General features: G+C 41.1%; 1 protein-coding gene across 1 annotated transcript in view; it reads right to left on the reverse strand.

Annotated features, from left to right (window-relative positions):
- Nucleotides 1-16,419, reverse strand: part of Pkhd1 (PKHD1 ciliary IPT domain containing fibrocystin/polyductin) — a 490,001-nt gene that overhangs the window by 330,831 nt on the left and 142,751 nt on the right. Inside the window, exon 36 of the mRNA XM_087568149.1 lies at nt 10,629-10,785. Coding sequence (XP_087424275.1) covers nt 10,629-10,785 — 157 coding nt within the window. The remainder of the gene's footprint in view (nt 1-10,628; nt 10,786-16,419) is intronic.

Consider the following 16,419-nt stretch of genomic DNA (forward strand, 5'->3'; position numbering starts at 1 on the left):
CTGAAAATGCTGTGCAAGGAATGGGCTGCTGCCTTTCGGTAGCATTTTTCATATTATAATATCCAAGTTGTCAAGACATAAACTGTAAATTGTTAAGCATCTATGTATCTGTCTGTCTGCCCATCTACTGAAAGCATGTCCTTTCTCACAGCAGTGGATTATCTCTCATTTACGGCTAATCAAGTGTGTCTGGAAGTTAATAATAGAAGCCATTGCCTGCTTGGAAAAAATAACGGGCTTCAGAGGGAAGTGTCCTCACATAAAAACGCCTTTGTCTCTGATCTCCTGATACGTAAATAGCAAATGAAATTGGTCACTGTCTGGATGGATCCAGTAACATATGAGAGTACCAGGAAGGCTGTTGGCTATAGAAAACTCACAACTAACATTAATGTTTCTTTTCAAGGAAGAAACTCAATTCGTAGTTCACACATTCAACAATTATTTGGGCAATCTAATTCTTTCCCAGGAGTCCACGGTGCTTTCAGTCAGGATAAACATCAGCAGTTTTATTCATGGCCTAGATCTTTATAATCTTACCCCCCCCAAAAAAAAATCCGATGTTGTATTTGTAAATAATTGGAACTAGGATGATGTTTCCAGGGTAAAATAATTACCATACAAGTATGAGAACCTGAGGACAAATTCCCGGAAACCTGCATAAAGCCAGACATGGCAGTGCCGGTCTGAGACCCGGTGTTCTTATGGCGAGATCAGAAACAGAGACAAGAGACTCCTAGAACCTTGTGGACCAGGTACTTGTCATATGCAGCATCAAACTATGAGGCACCCTGTTACAAACAAGATAGAATGTAAGGACCAACACCTGAGGTTGTGCTGTGCCCTCGCACACACAGGTGGAGAAAGTCAAAGGCTGGAGAAAGTCACAGTTGGTAACATGCTTGCCTAACAAGCATGAGTATCTGAATCTAAGCTCTAGAACCCACATAAAAATATAGTAAAACAGAACACAGTGGTAAGCTTATAAACCCAGCTTACAGAGACAGGGGAAGCAGATACAGGCAAATCTCTAAGAGCTAAAGAGCTCTGACCTAGTAAGATACCCTGTCTCAAAGGAAAACAACAAAATAAGAGTGTGCAAAGCCTAAGGAATAACACTCAAAGTTGTCCTAAACCCTTTACACACACACACACACACACACACAATCCCTGCACACACTCTGACACACATGCACTGACACGAACAGAAATCAAGTGCTAATTAGATTACAAATTCTGTCAGTGGTCCACCTAGCCTTACATAGAGTGTGTTCTCATGATGAAAGGTACATTAACCTGTCACCAGGAAAAGGCTGAAAACCCAAAGCCATCCAAGGCAAGGAAGTTACATGTAATTTTCAAAACCCCTTGTTAATACTTTCTGGTGCAGACTTAATCAAGCTTCTTCTTGGGACCTTAGGGAACACCTGCTTGCAAATGTGGGCAGTACAAGTGCCTTCTCCTCTTGCTGTCATCCATAGGACTAGACATATTATAATCCACTATTTTTTTTCTACCAGTGTGAAAGAGCTGCCATTAATCAGGGTCAAACGGACTTACTCACACCCACTAAAATATCTGTGACTGCCTCAAATTCTACCCAGGGTCCAGCTTGCTGACCAAACTTTAGTGAGTCAATTTTTTGCATCATCCTCTGCAGCAAGGGTAGCCATATTTTGACCAAGAAAGGAAATAGTTAAGTCTTCTTTTACAAGCAATTTACAGGTAAGTCATTTTGAGTTTACCAAGTTGGAACATATTTGGCTGGCTTCCAAACATCTAGCATTAACCAAGACATCCGATTCCAGAAAGAAACATTAATACAGAACATTTCAATATGAACAAAATTCCATGCTATCATCAGACCCATTTCTTTTCGACCCGAGCTGTTGTCTATAACTTCTGCAGGTACTGAGCGGCCTGCCACGTGACCAATAAACATGATAACCACATCGACAAGTGGTGTAGCAGAGAAGCCCTGTTTGCAGAATTTCAGTGCCACTCCCTTGTATCGTGGATCTGAAGCACCAGTGGAATCTGAGGTTAGGTCAGTGTCAATAAAGAGCAAGGATGTATACAGTTCCCTGGAGAGAAGCTCAGTCTAGACTGTAAACTTAATTGAGCCAAGAATAGAAAAGCAGATGCAGGGTGAGTGTGTGCGTCCATTAAGGAGACAATCAGATACTGAGGACTCTGGCCTGAGCAATGGATTAGTCCCCTGATGGACTCACATCACTGGGAGCTGATGAGACATAGAATGTAGGGCCTTGTAGGAGGCCTTGGGTCACTAGGGGAATATATTGGAGGCTATATCATTCTCTGGCCTCTGCTCCTTCCTCTGCCTCCTGCTCTCCTAGCAAGCCGTTCTGCCACCATGCCTCTCTTAGCACAACAAACGCTTCAAAATGTGAGACAAAATGACTTCTCCGTTTATGTTGCTTTCTCAGGTACTACAAGGAGCTCACTGACAAATCAGGGGCAGAAAGGCATGCTGGATTCAGCACGTGACAATGTACTTTAAACCCCGCCCCCCAAAGATGAGGAAATTTGATAATGGGCTGGACAGTGGATCGAGAAAGGGCACAACACTCACAAACTCGCAGCAGCTGTAGCCGTTGGCACGAGATCTGCACAAAAGAAGCCAGTCAAGAGTCCAGCACGGAAGGAGGAGGGGCACCCGAGTCCCCGCCCCAGCTGAGCATCTATTGAACACTGATAGCTGCTAGGGGAAACAAAATCATTTCTTTTTAAATCAGGCATGCCCCCACGGTCTCAACAACACTAATTGGACTCAGGGCATTATTTTTGGAAAGGGGAAAGAAGCAGGAAGAGGGGCTGCAGTAGAAGTTGGATCTGGGAGGGATTGTATGGAGTAATGGTTACTGAATACAATTAAATGCACTATGTGCATGTATGGGAAATCCAAAAATAATTCACAAATATTATATTTTTTAAAAGAAATGAAGCTTCATCTCCAGAAGCCAGTGGTAGTCATCTTGATAATATACAAGTTCTGAATATAATAGAACCGAAAGATCCTTAAAGCTGTGAACTGCAAACATCTTTAGGGGAATGAGACCCCATCCCCAGTTGCACCAGAGAACCCATAGGACTCATGGCGTCTGAGTAACAGGGAGAAAGGAGGTAGCCAGATGACAATTCTACTGTATCCACCTCCTCTTCTTTCTTCTCTTGCAAAGCAAAGAAAAACACTTCAGTGCACATCCTGAAGATAACAGGGGCAAAAGCAATCCAAGGTCTTTATTATCCAACTAATTCTTTCAGTAATCCAGTTTGCTTTATAATATAGACGCAGCTGCTATCTGGAAATAACGTTTTAACTTGGGTCCGATTCTCAGCCATCTCCTCTGTTATCTCTGTAAGTCCAAAAGAAACAACTAAAGTTAATTGAGTTCTTATTCTGGGCCAGGCCCTGTCAAAAACTAATGGCTTTTAAAATATTTCCTCATTTAACCCAAAACCTCCCTCGTGACCTGGGGAGTGTGCAGTAACACCACCTCACAAAGGTTACGAGTGCTTGCTCTTGCTCCTCGTGCTTTGACTTCTGAAGTCAATATAACCTGGTACTCCCCCAGAAAGGAGAATCCTGAGGCTTATAGAGGCTCTAAATTTAACCAAGGTCACAGAGATGGCGGATGGTGAGGTCTGGATCTAACTCAGTTCCTTCTGGCTTGAAAGCCGGCCAAGCATTTAACTGTCCTGGTATACACCAGTAGACCAAGAAATAGAAAATCACATTAAGAACAAGAAGTATATTACTAAGCAGCGATGGAAATTGGAAGCAAGTTTCTGTTCAAAGCATTTTAAAGAAATGGCATTGGGGGGCTGGGGATTTAGCTCAGTGGTAGAGCGCTTACCTAGGAAGCGCAAGGCCCTGGGTTCGGTCCCCAGCTCCGAAAAAAAAAAAAAACCAAAAAAAAAAAAAAAAAAAAAAAAAAAAGAAATGGCATTGGGAGAAATAAGAAACTGCAACATGTCATCATTTATATCATATGAAATTATGGTATAAAATAGGATGTTTTCATTCTATATTTACATGTGTGTGTACACATACATACATACACATTTATATACACATATACTCACTGGATAATCAAACAAATTAATGTATCTACTGGCTCATATCTATCACAGTTTTGTGTATGTATGTATGAGTGAAAGACACAGAAATATCTAAAATATAAAGGCTCTACATCCTAAAGGTAGTCTAACCTCCCCTAATTAACTCTTCGTTAATTATTATCTCTCAGCCACTTAACATCAAGCTTCTTGACCACCAGATGAGAAAGAGATTCAATGCCTCATTCAGGAAATATAAATGTTTCCTCAACTGCAGAAAATCTTTGCCTGGGATGCATAAGGCTCTGAGAGAGGGTAGCTCTCCTTCTTTGTTTTTATTGCTCCTCATAATTACTTGGAATAAAAATGATAAGTTTTAATTCAGAAATGCCTATAGCTATTGAGCATCTTAACATAAAAGAACAAAAAAGTATAATTAATGAAATGAAGGCAGTAGGCCTGCTTCCACCCCAACTCATTAGTAATAACTGATTAATTCTCTTTTGTGTTTAACAGTATCCCTAATAACTAAGAAAGAAGAAGTTGGGGGTTGGGCGTGTGCTCAGGCAATAGCGGACTTGCCTGGCATGCTGAAAGCTCAGAGTTCCGTCCGCAGCACTTCACTGGGATGCCTGCCTATAATCCCAGCAATAGGAACCAGAGGCAGAAGAATCAGTTCAACGCCCTCTTCCACTGTGGGGATTTAGAACCCTGTTTTGCCTAAGGACTCTGCCTCAAAATACAAAAATGGAAAAGGGGGAGTTGGAGAGTTGCAGAGATGAGTAAGAAATGCAAATTTGTGTCTTTTTCAAATTAGAATAAGAAAATAGTGAAGAGGGGCAGCCAAATAGATCAGCAGGGGAAAGTTTTTGCACTCCAAAACAAAATAAAACAGAAGTAGATGGATCTGAATTTATTTATCATGACCATAAAAACCTGGCTTATTTCAATACACTTTAAGAGTAATTGAAAGGAAGGGTATGGGGAGACCTCAGTTCACAGCGCCCACAAAGAAAGTTTAGCATTATAGGGTAGTTCTGTCATCCCACCATTGAGAAGGCAGAGAGAGAAGAATCCAGGCAGGCACTGGCCAGCCAGTCTAGCAAAGTCAGTGAGATCCAGATTCAGTTAGAGACTCTCCCAGACATGATGCAGAGAGGGACTGAAGAACAAAGCCGGCAGGGACACTCTGTCCACCCTCCCGTATCTCCCACCTCCCACCGCACAAGTATGCACACATGTGTACACTATAGTATTTCAGATTCGGGCCCCTAAAGTCTTTTGAAGAAACTCTTGCAGTCTTGACATTATTCCTAGTTTATCTCAGCCTGTAGTTTGAGTGAGAAAATTAAAAGAAAATTTTACTCGGCTCTTTTCAGATTCGCTTCCTGGCTATGAAAACTAAAGACCATAAGAGACATCCAGAGACTGAGTTGCTCCTGGTGATTGTGACAATGCTTTGATCTTGTTGAATGCCTCTTTATTATCCGTACATACTATGGATCAAAACTGAATCATAGAATATAAATTATGTATTGAGGACTGGAGTTCTTCACCAGAAAAGACACTCCTCTCCATATTTTGGAAGCAGAAAGATAACTTAGTAAAGGATTTTATGCTCTTGTGAACCCATAATTATACATATGTACACATATGTGTGTCTGTATATAGTACATGTATAATATATGTGTACATGTGTGTACATCCATACATGCATGTATGTGTAGACATGCATAGGTATGAACAATTGAGGAGTCTGAAAATAAATTAACTGGGAAAGACTGCAGTCAAGGAAGCAGTAAGTCTTTTAATGTACACAGTACACTTCACCCAAAACTTGAACTGTATTCCATCTGCTTGCCCATTCACGTGACAATCACCCAGCAGATTTTGAGCCCCCATTTTTGCCCCATGCTGTTCTGAATCTTTTCTAGAAAACAGCAAACAAAGTGAATTTCTTTGGTTTGGGGATTATTCTAGGAGAAGGAACATACTTTGGACTAACAAGTACATGTAAAACATGGCATGAGATTAAAAAAATGCTATAAAGAATAAAAACAAGAACTACATAGAAAATAATCAAAGGGGTAGTTGTAATTTTGAAAAGGATGCCCTGTAAGCTTCTTCTAATAGACTTATCGTTTCTTAGAGGGCATAAAAACCCAATGAGCCAGCTACATGAATCCAGGTGACAAAGGACAATTAGCCTGAAGGTCTAAGGACAGGTGTATTCCCATGTACCTATTTGGAGTGACTGTGGATGACAAGATCAAAGAAGAAATCTGAGATTTAAAAAAGTAAGGGGTTTGGGTTCTACTCTTGGTAAGACAGGACAACATTAGAGGGATTTTAAGAATGAAGCAACAACAGAAAATGACATTGTTAGAAGATATGAGCTAACACTGATGGAGCTAACCTTAGCATGTAGCACAAAAGGCAAATTGCAATGATTCAGTACTAGAAATCTTACTTTTCATCCAAATGGCTTATTTCAAAAGTGGGTTTAGTCCTGCATAGAGAAGGAAGGGAATTATAAGCTCTCACCCCAAGCTCAGGATATAGAGAGAGCTGTTGGCTGCTGGGAGAGGGCCTGTCAGTTTTCTTCAGGGTTATAGCACCTGGTAAGTTAACCATGCTCCAGTGGATGCTCCCACACCTATGTCGGTAGTGGTTGTCTTCTTAGATTCAGAAGATTATTAAAACAGAACGTTGGGGGGAGTTATGGTCTGAGTAGTAGCTCTGGAAGGAGTTAGAGCAAAGAATTGAGGAGGAGTGTGATCACAACTGTATGCATACATAATATTCTCAAAAAATAAATAAAGTATTCTAATTCTTAAAAGTGGCCTAGCACAACTGTCATTTGAGAGGCTTCACCCAGCCACTGATGAAAACAGATGGAGAGCCCCACAGGCAAACATTAGGCAGAGCTTGGGGAATTCTTCAGAAGAGGGAGAGGAAGAATTAAAGGAGCTAGAGAGGTTGAGGACACTACAAAAAAACTAGAGAATCAACAAACCTGGGCCTATAGGGGCACACAGAGACTCATCTGCCAACCAGAGAGCACACATGGACAGATCTAGGCCTCTACATATGTAACAGTTATGCAGTTTGGTCTTCATGTGGGACTCCTAAACCAGGAGCAGGGACTGTCTCTGACTACACTGCCTACCTTTGGATGCTTTTGCCCTAACTGAGCTGCCTTGTGTAGAAGATGCAGGCGCCTATTCTTACTGCAACTTGATATGCCAAGGCGAGTTGATATCCTTGAGCATGAGTGATCTCCCCTTTTCTAAGCAGAAGGGGAGGAGACATAGATGAGCGGGGATGAGAGGGAGGGACTAGAAGGAGAGGAGGAAGGGGAAGCTATGATCAGGATATAAAGTAAATAAATTAATAATAATGGTAACAGTAATAATAATAACAATAAATGGACAGCACAATACTACTACAGCAACTCCAGAGTCCTCAAGGTCCTACATTCCTTTTACGTTCTTTCTTCCCATCCTTACTAAACCACCTAATGATCTAACACAGTGACTGATTCAGCTGTCTGATTTACGTAACAGGAAATGAGAAAGACATGAAGTATAAGCAGGCCTCCTACTGCATCAGCTCTAATTTAAGAAACTCCCCAGATATCCCATATATCTATTCTCTAGGATCTTCCTGGCCAGATGTTAGCACAAGCCTATGCACAGCTACAAACGGAGCCAGGACACACAGCATTTCAGCTGTCTTGCTATTACAAAGGGAATTGAGATTCTGCTAATATGTAACACAGAGACTAAGAGCACTGGAAGAACTTAGAGGTGATTTGTAGTAACTCCTGCCAAAAATTACAGTGATCAGGACTACAATAGCACCAATGTAAGTGCAGATATTGAAGAAGCCTGGTGAGGATTAAGACACCAGGAATCCCCAGTGGATAGTATGTGAAACAAAGAATAACATCTGTCAGTGGCCTGGCAACTAGATTCATGAAATCTTGGTAAGTGAGGTGGGGAAGTTTCTCTCTGATTCTCCGTGTGACCAAACCACAAGTCTGAAATAAATAGCATGCTTCCTTTCATGCATGTGTGAGAACAGGTAGGCATGTTCATGTGAATGTGGGTCAGCCTTGGTGGTCATTCTCAGAAATGCTACGTACCTTCCCTGAGATAGGGTGGCTCCTACCATGGAGCTCTCACCAGTTAGGGTAAACTGGCTGACCAGAGAGCCCCAGAGATCTGCCTGTGTATGTGTCCCTGGCACTGGGGTTACAAGTGCATGTCACCACACCTGGCACTTTCCTATGAGTTTTGAAGATAGGACTTGGATTCTCGTGTCCGCCCAGCAAGCATTTTTTTACTAACTTGAGCTATTTATCCCACCTCCAAAATGGCATGCTCTGAATCCTCTCAACAGTTCAACTCTAATCACATACCCTCCCTGACCTAATTACCCACTCTTCACTGTACTTTGCTGCCCCAATCCAGCAACTGCCTTAGAACTAGAAACTTTAGTCTGTCATATTGATTCCCCTAGCCATTCTCCCTCTGGTAATATTGCTTGTTACTGGCATTAAGTATTAATAATTTTCTTCACTTTTTCTTGTATCACAGAGAATTCTCAGGCCACATAATAAGCATTCACAAATTATCTGCTGAGCAAAATTTGATGTGTCTTTTCATTGTTCTCATTATTTCTAGATGCACAACTCGTGTCTCTGTGATAAAAATCTGTTTCCCCGGAGGTAACTCTCCTCCTGCCAAGAACTCGTGTACACCATGTATGTGGAAGCGAATATCCACTCCTTACTCTTCCATTCCACTCAGACTTTCACTTCCCCAGAATGAGAATCTGTCATCCCAAATACAGCCCATTGACTCTATGCACCACTGAAATGTTGTCTAAACTAAGAAGGGCACACATGGGACATCATGAGTGGGGGTAAAGTGTGTGGACATCTGTGAATCTACAGAGAGAGGCTGCACACTTGGTGCACATGATCCTTTGTCCTACCCTTTGATGCCCATCTGATGTCTCCTCTTTCAAATCTTGTTCTTTCAACATTGTTTATTGATTAAACATTATGAGGAAATGAGCATATATCCAGGTACTAGACTTAGAAATCAAGGACTTTGAATCAGAAAGCTTCGCCCAAATGGTGGTATTAATAAAAGGCTGAGGCCCTTGGGTAGCTGCAGAGTATCCCATCCTCTTCCAGAATTTGGGTTCTGAGGGCATGGTCCCAGTTCAAAGCATAGCAAGCAAGTTTTGAGATACAGTTTTAAGACTCTGATTTTACTTTGTCATTATTAGTCTTTCAAATATTCATAACAGCTTATAGATAGACACTCCCTATAGCCACTAAGCCTCATACATATATACACACATACATACATACATACATACATACATTCCCATAGCCACTAAGCCATATATATCATATCCCTATAGCCACAAAGATACATACATACATACATACATACACACATACGTACATACAAAAAGCACAATAACAAGGCAAAAGTTCAATGTTGCAGACAATTTCCCTCTTAAAGAGTAGGAGTTAATTGACTTGACAAAGAACTTTTCTCTCTTGAGACAAAAGGAAAGCTAAGAGCAGCTTCCAGAATATAGACTATCACAATAACTGATCAGAAAAAAAAAAAACTTGATTCGATCTGTTAGAAACATATCAAAGGTGGTTTAGATAATCTTCTTCCAAAGAAGACTTGGTTGTGTGTGTGTGTACTCTTACTCAACAAAAGTCTATCCGTGCACTGGTGTTCAAGGCATTTATAGTAAATATTAGTGTTTTAGCCTCAAGTGTCATAGGCATCCAAAATTAAGCATTTCTTACATACAATTTTCATTTGACAGTGAGAAAAGGCCCTTTAGCCACCATTTCTTATTATCATCCTCTGAAGTAGGCAGCGTGTTCGGTAATCATTTAACAGATACAGAAGTAAATATGAAAAGAGTAAAGTGACTCATTTAGCCACATTGTAGATGAGTCAAACTTTGAATTCTCAGGCTGTGCCAACTTCCTACACCCTAGAGCTATGTGGACCGTTTTGCACTAAGGAAGCCTATTTATATGACTTTCCATGGGACCAAGAAGTCAAAACCACAACAGGGGAAAAGCAGGAAGACATTGCTTTCTTGGCAGAGGATTTCAAAGGCAGCAGCATTAACCAATTTCAAGGCGTTTGCTATATTGTGGGGGCTGCCCAGGATAAGCGTGACTACAAAGGGTTTGGGCAAGGCAGCAGCTGCTCCTGGGAAACACTGTTAACTTGTTTTTGAAAAGAATTAAAATAATTAAGCTCTGAGTTTTGAAAAAGCCAAAAAGAATGGCCTTTCACTTTGAACCTCTCTGACTATGTCTCCCCTTTCACAAAAAAAAAAAAAAAAAAAAAAAAAAAAAGTCTAAATTTGGTTTCAAAATAAATTGTCAATCAAATGTAAAAACTTCTTCAGGACCCTCCCTCCCCTCCTTCCCATGCCTGGTGAGTGACAGGATCATAAAGAGTGCTGTTCCTTGCTGTCCGAATACCACAGACCTTTAATGTGCAGGGAGTTCAGGAGACTTGTATTCGCATCTAGCAGTAGCAGGTGACTGGTCTCCACTGTGACATTGTCGCCATCTTGTGGCACTCTGTGAGGAAACCAACTGTGAGGCCTGGACCACCTTCGGCAGAATTGGAAGGAAAAGTTGCCCTGGAAAAGAGAAAGATTTGGCTTGTGGCTTAAACTGGATAGCACAGATGACATTGGAAACGTTAAATGCTTCAGTAAAAGGCAGTCACCCTATTTACCTTAGACAACTAATCCAAATAGGGGGAAGAAAACATGAAAGAGAGTAAGATATGCCTCTCTGCTCAGCTCCTAGAATTCTCCCTTTTCTCCTCAGCTCAGGCTCTCTTGAACCTAACAGGCAGAGCTGAATCCATGTCTTATTTTTACACACGAGTATTGAATCTTGAACAAACAAAAAACAAATCATAAATGGCCTGGACTAGAGAAAGTTAAAATGTTGGCCTTGATGGATGACATCCTGCTTTATGTAATTGGTATATTTTTTTTTCACTGACTCTGCCAATCAAGTGTCCATGTTTTATGGGAAAGTTCCTCTTCCTGGGACCTCAGATCTTCCCTCCAATACGGCCCCTTTTTGATATTACTGTTTCCTCTGCTCTCTGCTCAGTGCTCTGTGTTGAACACAGCCAGCATTTGCACATTCAGAGGCAGACTGACTTTAGACAAGGAAATGTGAATAGGCCAGTGGTTAAAGTCAGAGGACAGGGCTGAGGAGAACCATCCTCTCATCGGCTCCTCTTCAGTTCTCTCAGAACATTCAGTATTGTTGTTTATCGGTGACCACATGCAAAAGAAAGAAGGAAGGAAGGAGGGAGGGAAGGAGGGAGGGAAGGAGGGAGAGGAAGAGGGAGAGAGAGAGAGAGAGAGAGAGAGAGAGAGAGAGAGAGGCATAGAAGTTACAGCAGAATTCAACACATTCAAGAGGCTTAGCGTGTGTCTTCTATAGTTCTTGAGCTACCAGAACAATAAATACCTAAAATGCAGAACAGAAAAGGTGATTTCCTCAAGGTAAAGTATTATGCTATTAAGCCTGTATGGTTACCGTAACATCAAACTCCAACCAAATGGAAACCCTGAGCCCCGTACATGGAAGCACGTAAGACATCCCCTCATGATGGGCTACAGACAGATCAGAGGGAATCGTTAGGAAGGGAAGGCCAGGCATGTTTACAATGCTAGTAATTCTACCCATGTAGAGAACTGCGCCCTGGAGTATTTCTGAAAGATGATATAGAAAATGGTGTTCTAGAAGAGGTAATGTATTCTCTAAAAGAGGGCACTGATCCCCTAGGTCAATATAATTCCAAGATATAGACCTAGCCCAATCACCATGGGGCTTTGGACACTTTGTTTTCTCTATCTATGAAGGAGAAATAAAAGTCTCAGGTTTTCCACAATGTAAGAAATGTAGATATATAAGGTATATCAATAAAGGGGGAGGGGATGATATATGGAGTGTGCATGAGGATCGCTGGCAGCCACAAGAGCTGCATCACCATGGTGACAGTCCATGGTCTGGAAGAATGAGATCTCAGTCAGCCACTCCAGTTGATCTCAACTCAGAGCTAGCTCTAGTGAAGTAAAACCAAAATAAAAGCAACTCCTTATAAAGATACGCAGTATAATTTGATGGTACTTGGGTCTGAATCATTAAGCTGTATCTGCGGCACTGTCTTTACATTTCATTTTGAACCATGGTCTTGCCAAGTTACCTTGGCTAGCTAGGAACTGACCCCATCTCCAAAACGAAGCTGGGCCTCCAAGTCTGCACCACCAGGCCTGTTCCTTTATTTCACTCATGCCAGTTTAGAAAACAGAAAGGAAAGCAGACAGGAGGAGAGTGGGGAGGTAAATACGGTGTCGGAAAGCTATAAAGACTGACATGACTGTACAGAAGCCACAAAACTCGGTGAACCAGGTTATCTGTACTCATCGGAGTCTTCACTAGAAGAACTAGAAAGGCTTGGGTTTCTGGTCCAGACACAGAACAATTGTGGCCAATTCCCTTTCACTGTACAGATGATGTTTTGGTGTTTCTCATCTCAGCACTTAAAACAATGCAGACACCTCCCACCCCTCAGTGTTACCACACAATGGGAGATCAGCACTTCCAGAGGTAGAACAAAGTCACTTACCACTGTGGAGATCTCAGATCACAGTCTAGGAGAGTCTGAGGGTGGAGGGGTTAATCAAGGCAAGGACCAGAAAGAAGGGACATAAATCTCAAAAGGGGAGAACCAAGGAATTTCCTCCTCAACAACACTGGAGCTCAGGATCAGGGATCAGGTCACCTGACAGAAGCAAGTTAGGCAGGGTGGTGTGGGGTTGACTTGAAGGCATATGAAAACTTCAGCAGCAAAATCTTATATATTGAATAGTCTGGTGGGTAGATTCATGCCCAGTCACAGAACTACAAAAGGCGTGAAGGCTCATGGCACTCAGTAAAAAATACCTGGGATCAACCAGACATTAATTAGGTACTTAAGGGCATCAAAGGAAAACAATTCCATGGCGTCTCTCATTGATTTGAGAACATTTTTAAATTGCTACAATTAGCTCTGATATCTGTTATCCAGTTTGGAGTGAGCCTGGTTGGCCCAGCAGCCTTTCTCAAACTCTTCCAGTCAGTCCCAAGCCAGAGGACAAGAAGATCAAGTGTTGTTATCTCCATTCTGAGGCTGAACAAATAGAGAATCAAAGATAGGTGCTCAATCATGTGAAGCAAATTCCCACCTGAGGTCTTTTACTCCTGTGTCCCCTCCTGGGCTGTCCCTCCTAAAATATTGCATGGCTCAGCCCATTATTACATCCGTATCTTTGCTCAAGTATGGTCTGCTTCCCTACAACTATATGTTTCAGCATTTAACCTTAGTCTATCCTTCTCCTTATCATTCTGACAGGACATCATAGAACTCCTGCAACATGTATTTATCATTTCTTGAACTTACCCTTCATTCTGCTAAAAAAAAGAAAAATAAGGAACTGCCTCAATAGAAATCATTGACAAAGCTCATTAAATTATTATTCCATTTACTAATTCAGCAGCAGACATTACATACACTCACACAGACACAAATACATATGAAGGCATACTGCACATACTGCACATACCCCTCACATTATACACATACAGAGTACACATACACACTATATACACACACATACTATACACACATACACATGTACTACACATATACACACACATACACACATACTACACACACACATACACATGTACTACACACACATACACACACACATACACACATACTACACACACACATACACACATACTACACACACATAGACACACACACACGCATGTTTCTAATACAATGTATGAATAAATGGGTGCCCCAACCTAAACTGTCAAAAATGCTGCATTTCTAAAGCCACATGTTTGGACAAAAAGGCTGCATTCTCTTAAGCCCCTGAGTTTGGTCTGTACCCTGTCACATTTTCATTCCTTTTGTCTAGCTCTATGCTGAGAAAGAGGGAGAGGGAGGGGAGGTTTGACAGAGAGACAGAAAGAGATACAGAGGAGAGAGAGAGAGGGGGGGGGATTTGGATCCACCATCCTACTTATGATATCCTGCTCCAATCCAATTTTACTTCTTTCCAGTTAAGTTTTCCTATTCAATGCGATGTATACATGAACATCAGTGTTAATTAGTCAAAGTCTCAAGTGGCTTGAAGCCCAAATTTCCCCTTAGCATAATAAAGGCATAGTGAATTACGTACATTCGTATTGACAATACATGCTTTCAGATAAAACAAGGACAAAGTACTCAAAGGGCAAAAAAAATATGAATGTAGCCTTAATGCTTTAACACGTGCCTGTAGAAAAACAATATATGCCCATGATTACTAAATTTCAATGTAACCCATGCAGGCAGACCTGCTGCCCGAAAAATTATAATTCTCCATTTTTATAATTGACAATGTTGGTCAGATCATTTCCCAAAGAAGACTCTCAGGGTAATGGCCCATGGGCATATGGAGATAGCTCACCTATCAATGTATTCACCTTCTAGCCCACCACTCCTTAGGACAATAAAAAAAATGCTGAAAGCATTAACACAGGGATCTTTGTCAATAAACATGAAACTCTTCTGTTGCTTAGAGTAGGATGTCTCTGGTTCAGAAGATGCTCGCTGGCACATACATGGCTCACAGGTCAATAGAGGCTTCACTTCCACCTAACACAAGCTCGTTCCTCCATGGTTTCAAAGACACTCAGACTTCAACTATAATTTTCTTCTTGGACATAGATAAATCAGTCATGCTATTCTGCAGATGAGGTAAATCATTTCATCACAAGCATAAAGTAGAGAAACGCTTGTACAGAACAGGACATGCCTTCAAATCTTGATCCAGCCCCAAATATACAAACAAAAACTCTAAATGAATAAATAAAATAAAAGTAGAAAAGCAAAAAGTTTCCTGCCCCAGCTAGGAAGCCCATGCCACTTGTACTCTTCTTAGTTCACATCAGCACTTCTCCGAACTTGGGGGAATGTGCATTGTCTGCAAATCTTCCCTGTCGCCTTAAATGGACTCACTCCACGAGAGCTATCTTGAAAGAAGTCATTGATCAGCAAGACGGAATATCAGGCAGAGGAAGGACGAACTGAGCTAGTTCGGCAGAAGAGGTGGGGCACAGGAATCTCTGTGATCACAGCTGACCCATGAAGGCAAGGAATGGTGTTCTTGACCCCCACCAGAAAGCCTTCCTATATACCATGCAAGTCTTCAGAATGGAAAAAGAAAAGTCCCTGTGGCCAGCATTTTTCTCTAACCTTCAAATTCACTTAGTCTCTCCAAAGTCCCTGTACAGCGCATTGTGCATGTATGCATACTCGAACCTGGCCCTATCAGACTCAGAAGAAGGTTCATGAGAGCTTTTTAGCTTTTTTTTTAAATATCCCCACTACCCACAATGCCTGGCACACCATAAATCAGAATTAAAAGAAATGGATGTCTAATTCTTCTTTGGGTTTGTAATCACAACACTGCAATTCTAAATCTTTGAATAATCACAATAACTTAGTAAGGTGTAAAGCTTAAGTTCTATCTAGGGTTTCTTTACAGAAAAGTGTTTTTAATTATTATGAAGCTAAGTTTATTTGCCTCTTCACCTGATAGGTCATTCATCATTCTACACAGAAGTCTGTCTCTGCTGCTGGAATAAATACCACTCAATCAATTCTTTATCAGTGGGCTGTATATCTACATATATCCTAATTAAGTTTGTGTTTTATTATACAATGTTTTTCAATTTTTTTTGTTCTTGTTTTTTCTACCTAAATTGTTATCTTCATGCCACTTATTAAATAATAGTTACAGTTCTCTTACCACTCGGCTATACCAGGTAATATACTTATATTGCTAAGTGATATAAAAACTGTTAGTCCATTAAAACTCCAAACAGTTGTGGGAGTTTATGGGAAGACAATTCTCCAAAAATTGCGAACTCCTTCTCTTCCTCAGGTGCTTATATGACCATGGAGAAAGAAAGAAATATCAAGATAACTACAGTATGACTGACTCAGCAGTTAATATTACAGACAAGGTTGAAAGGGGCGCAGAAGATCAGAGTGAAGACAATATTATAGGGGAATTTTAGTAAGCTAATTGCCTCTTCCTTTTTAAACCTTAACCAGAAAACAAATTAGCACACTCTAAGAGAATTTCAGGTGACTATTATTCCTTACCGAAGAGCCAATCATCTGGGCGTTTCAGGATTATCAATGG

Source organism: Rattus norvegicus, chromosome 9 (genome assembly GCF_021556685.1).
Source record: "Rattus norvegicus strain SHRSP/BbbUtx chromosome 9, alternate assembly SHRSP_T2T, whole genome shotgun sequence".
Taxonomy (NCBI): Eukaryota; Metazoa; Chordata; class Mammalia; order Rodentia; family Muridae; genus Rattus; species Rattus norvegicus.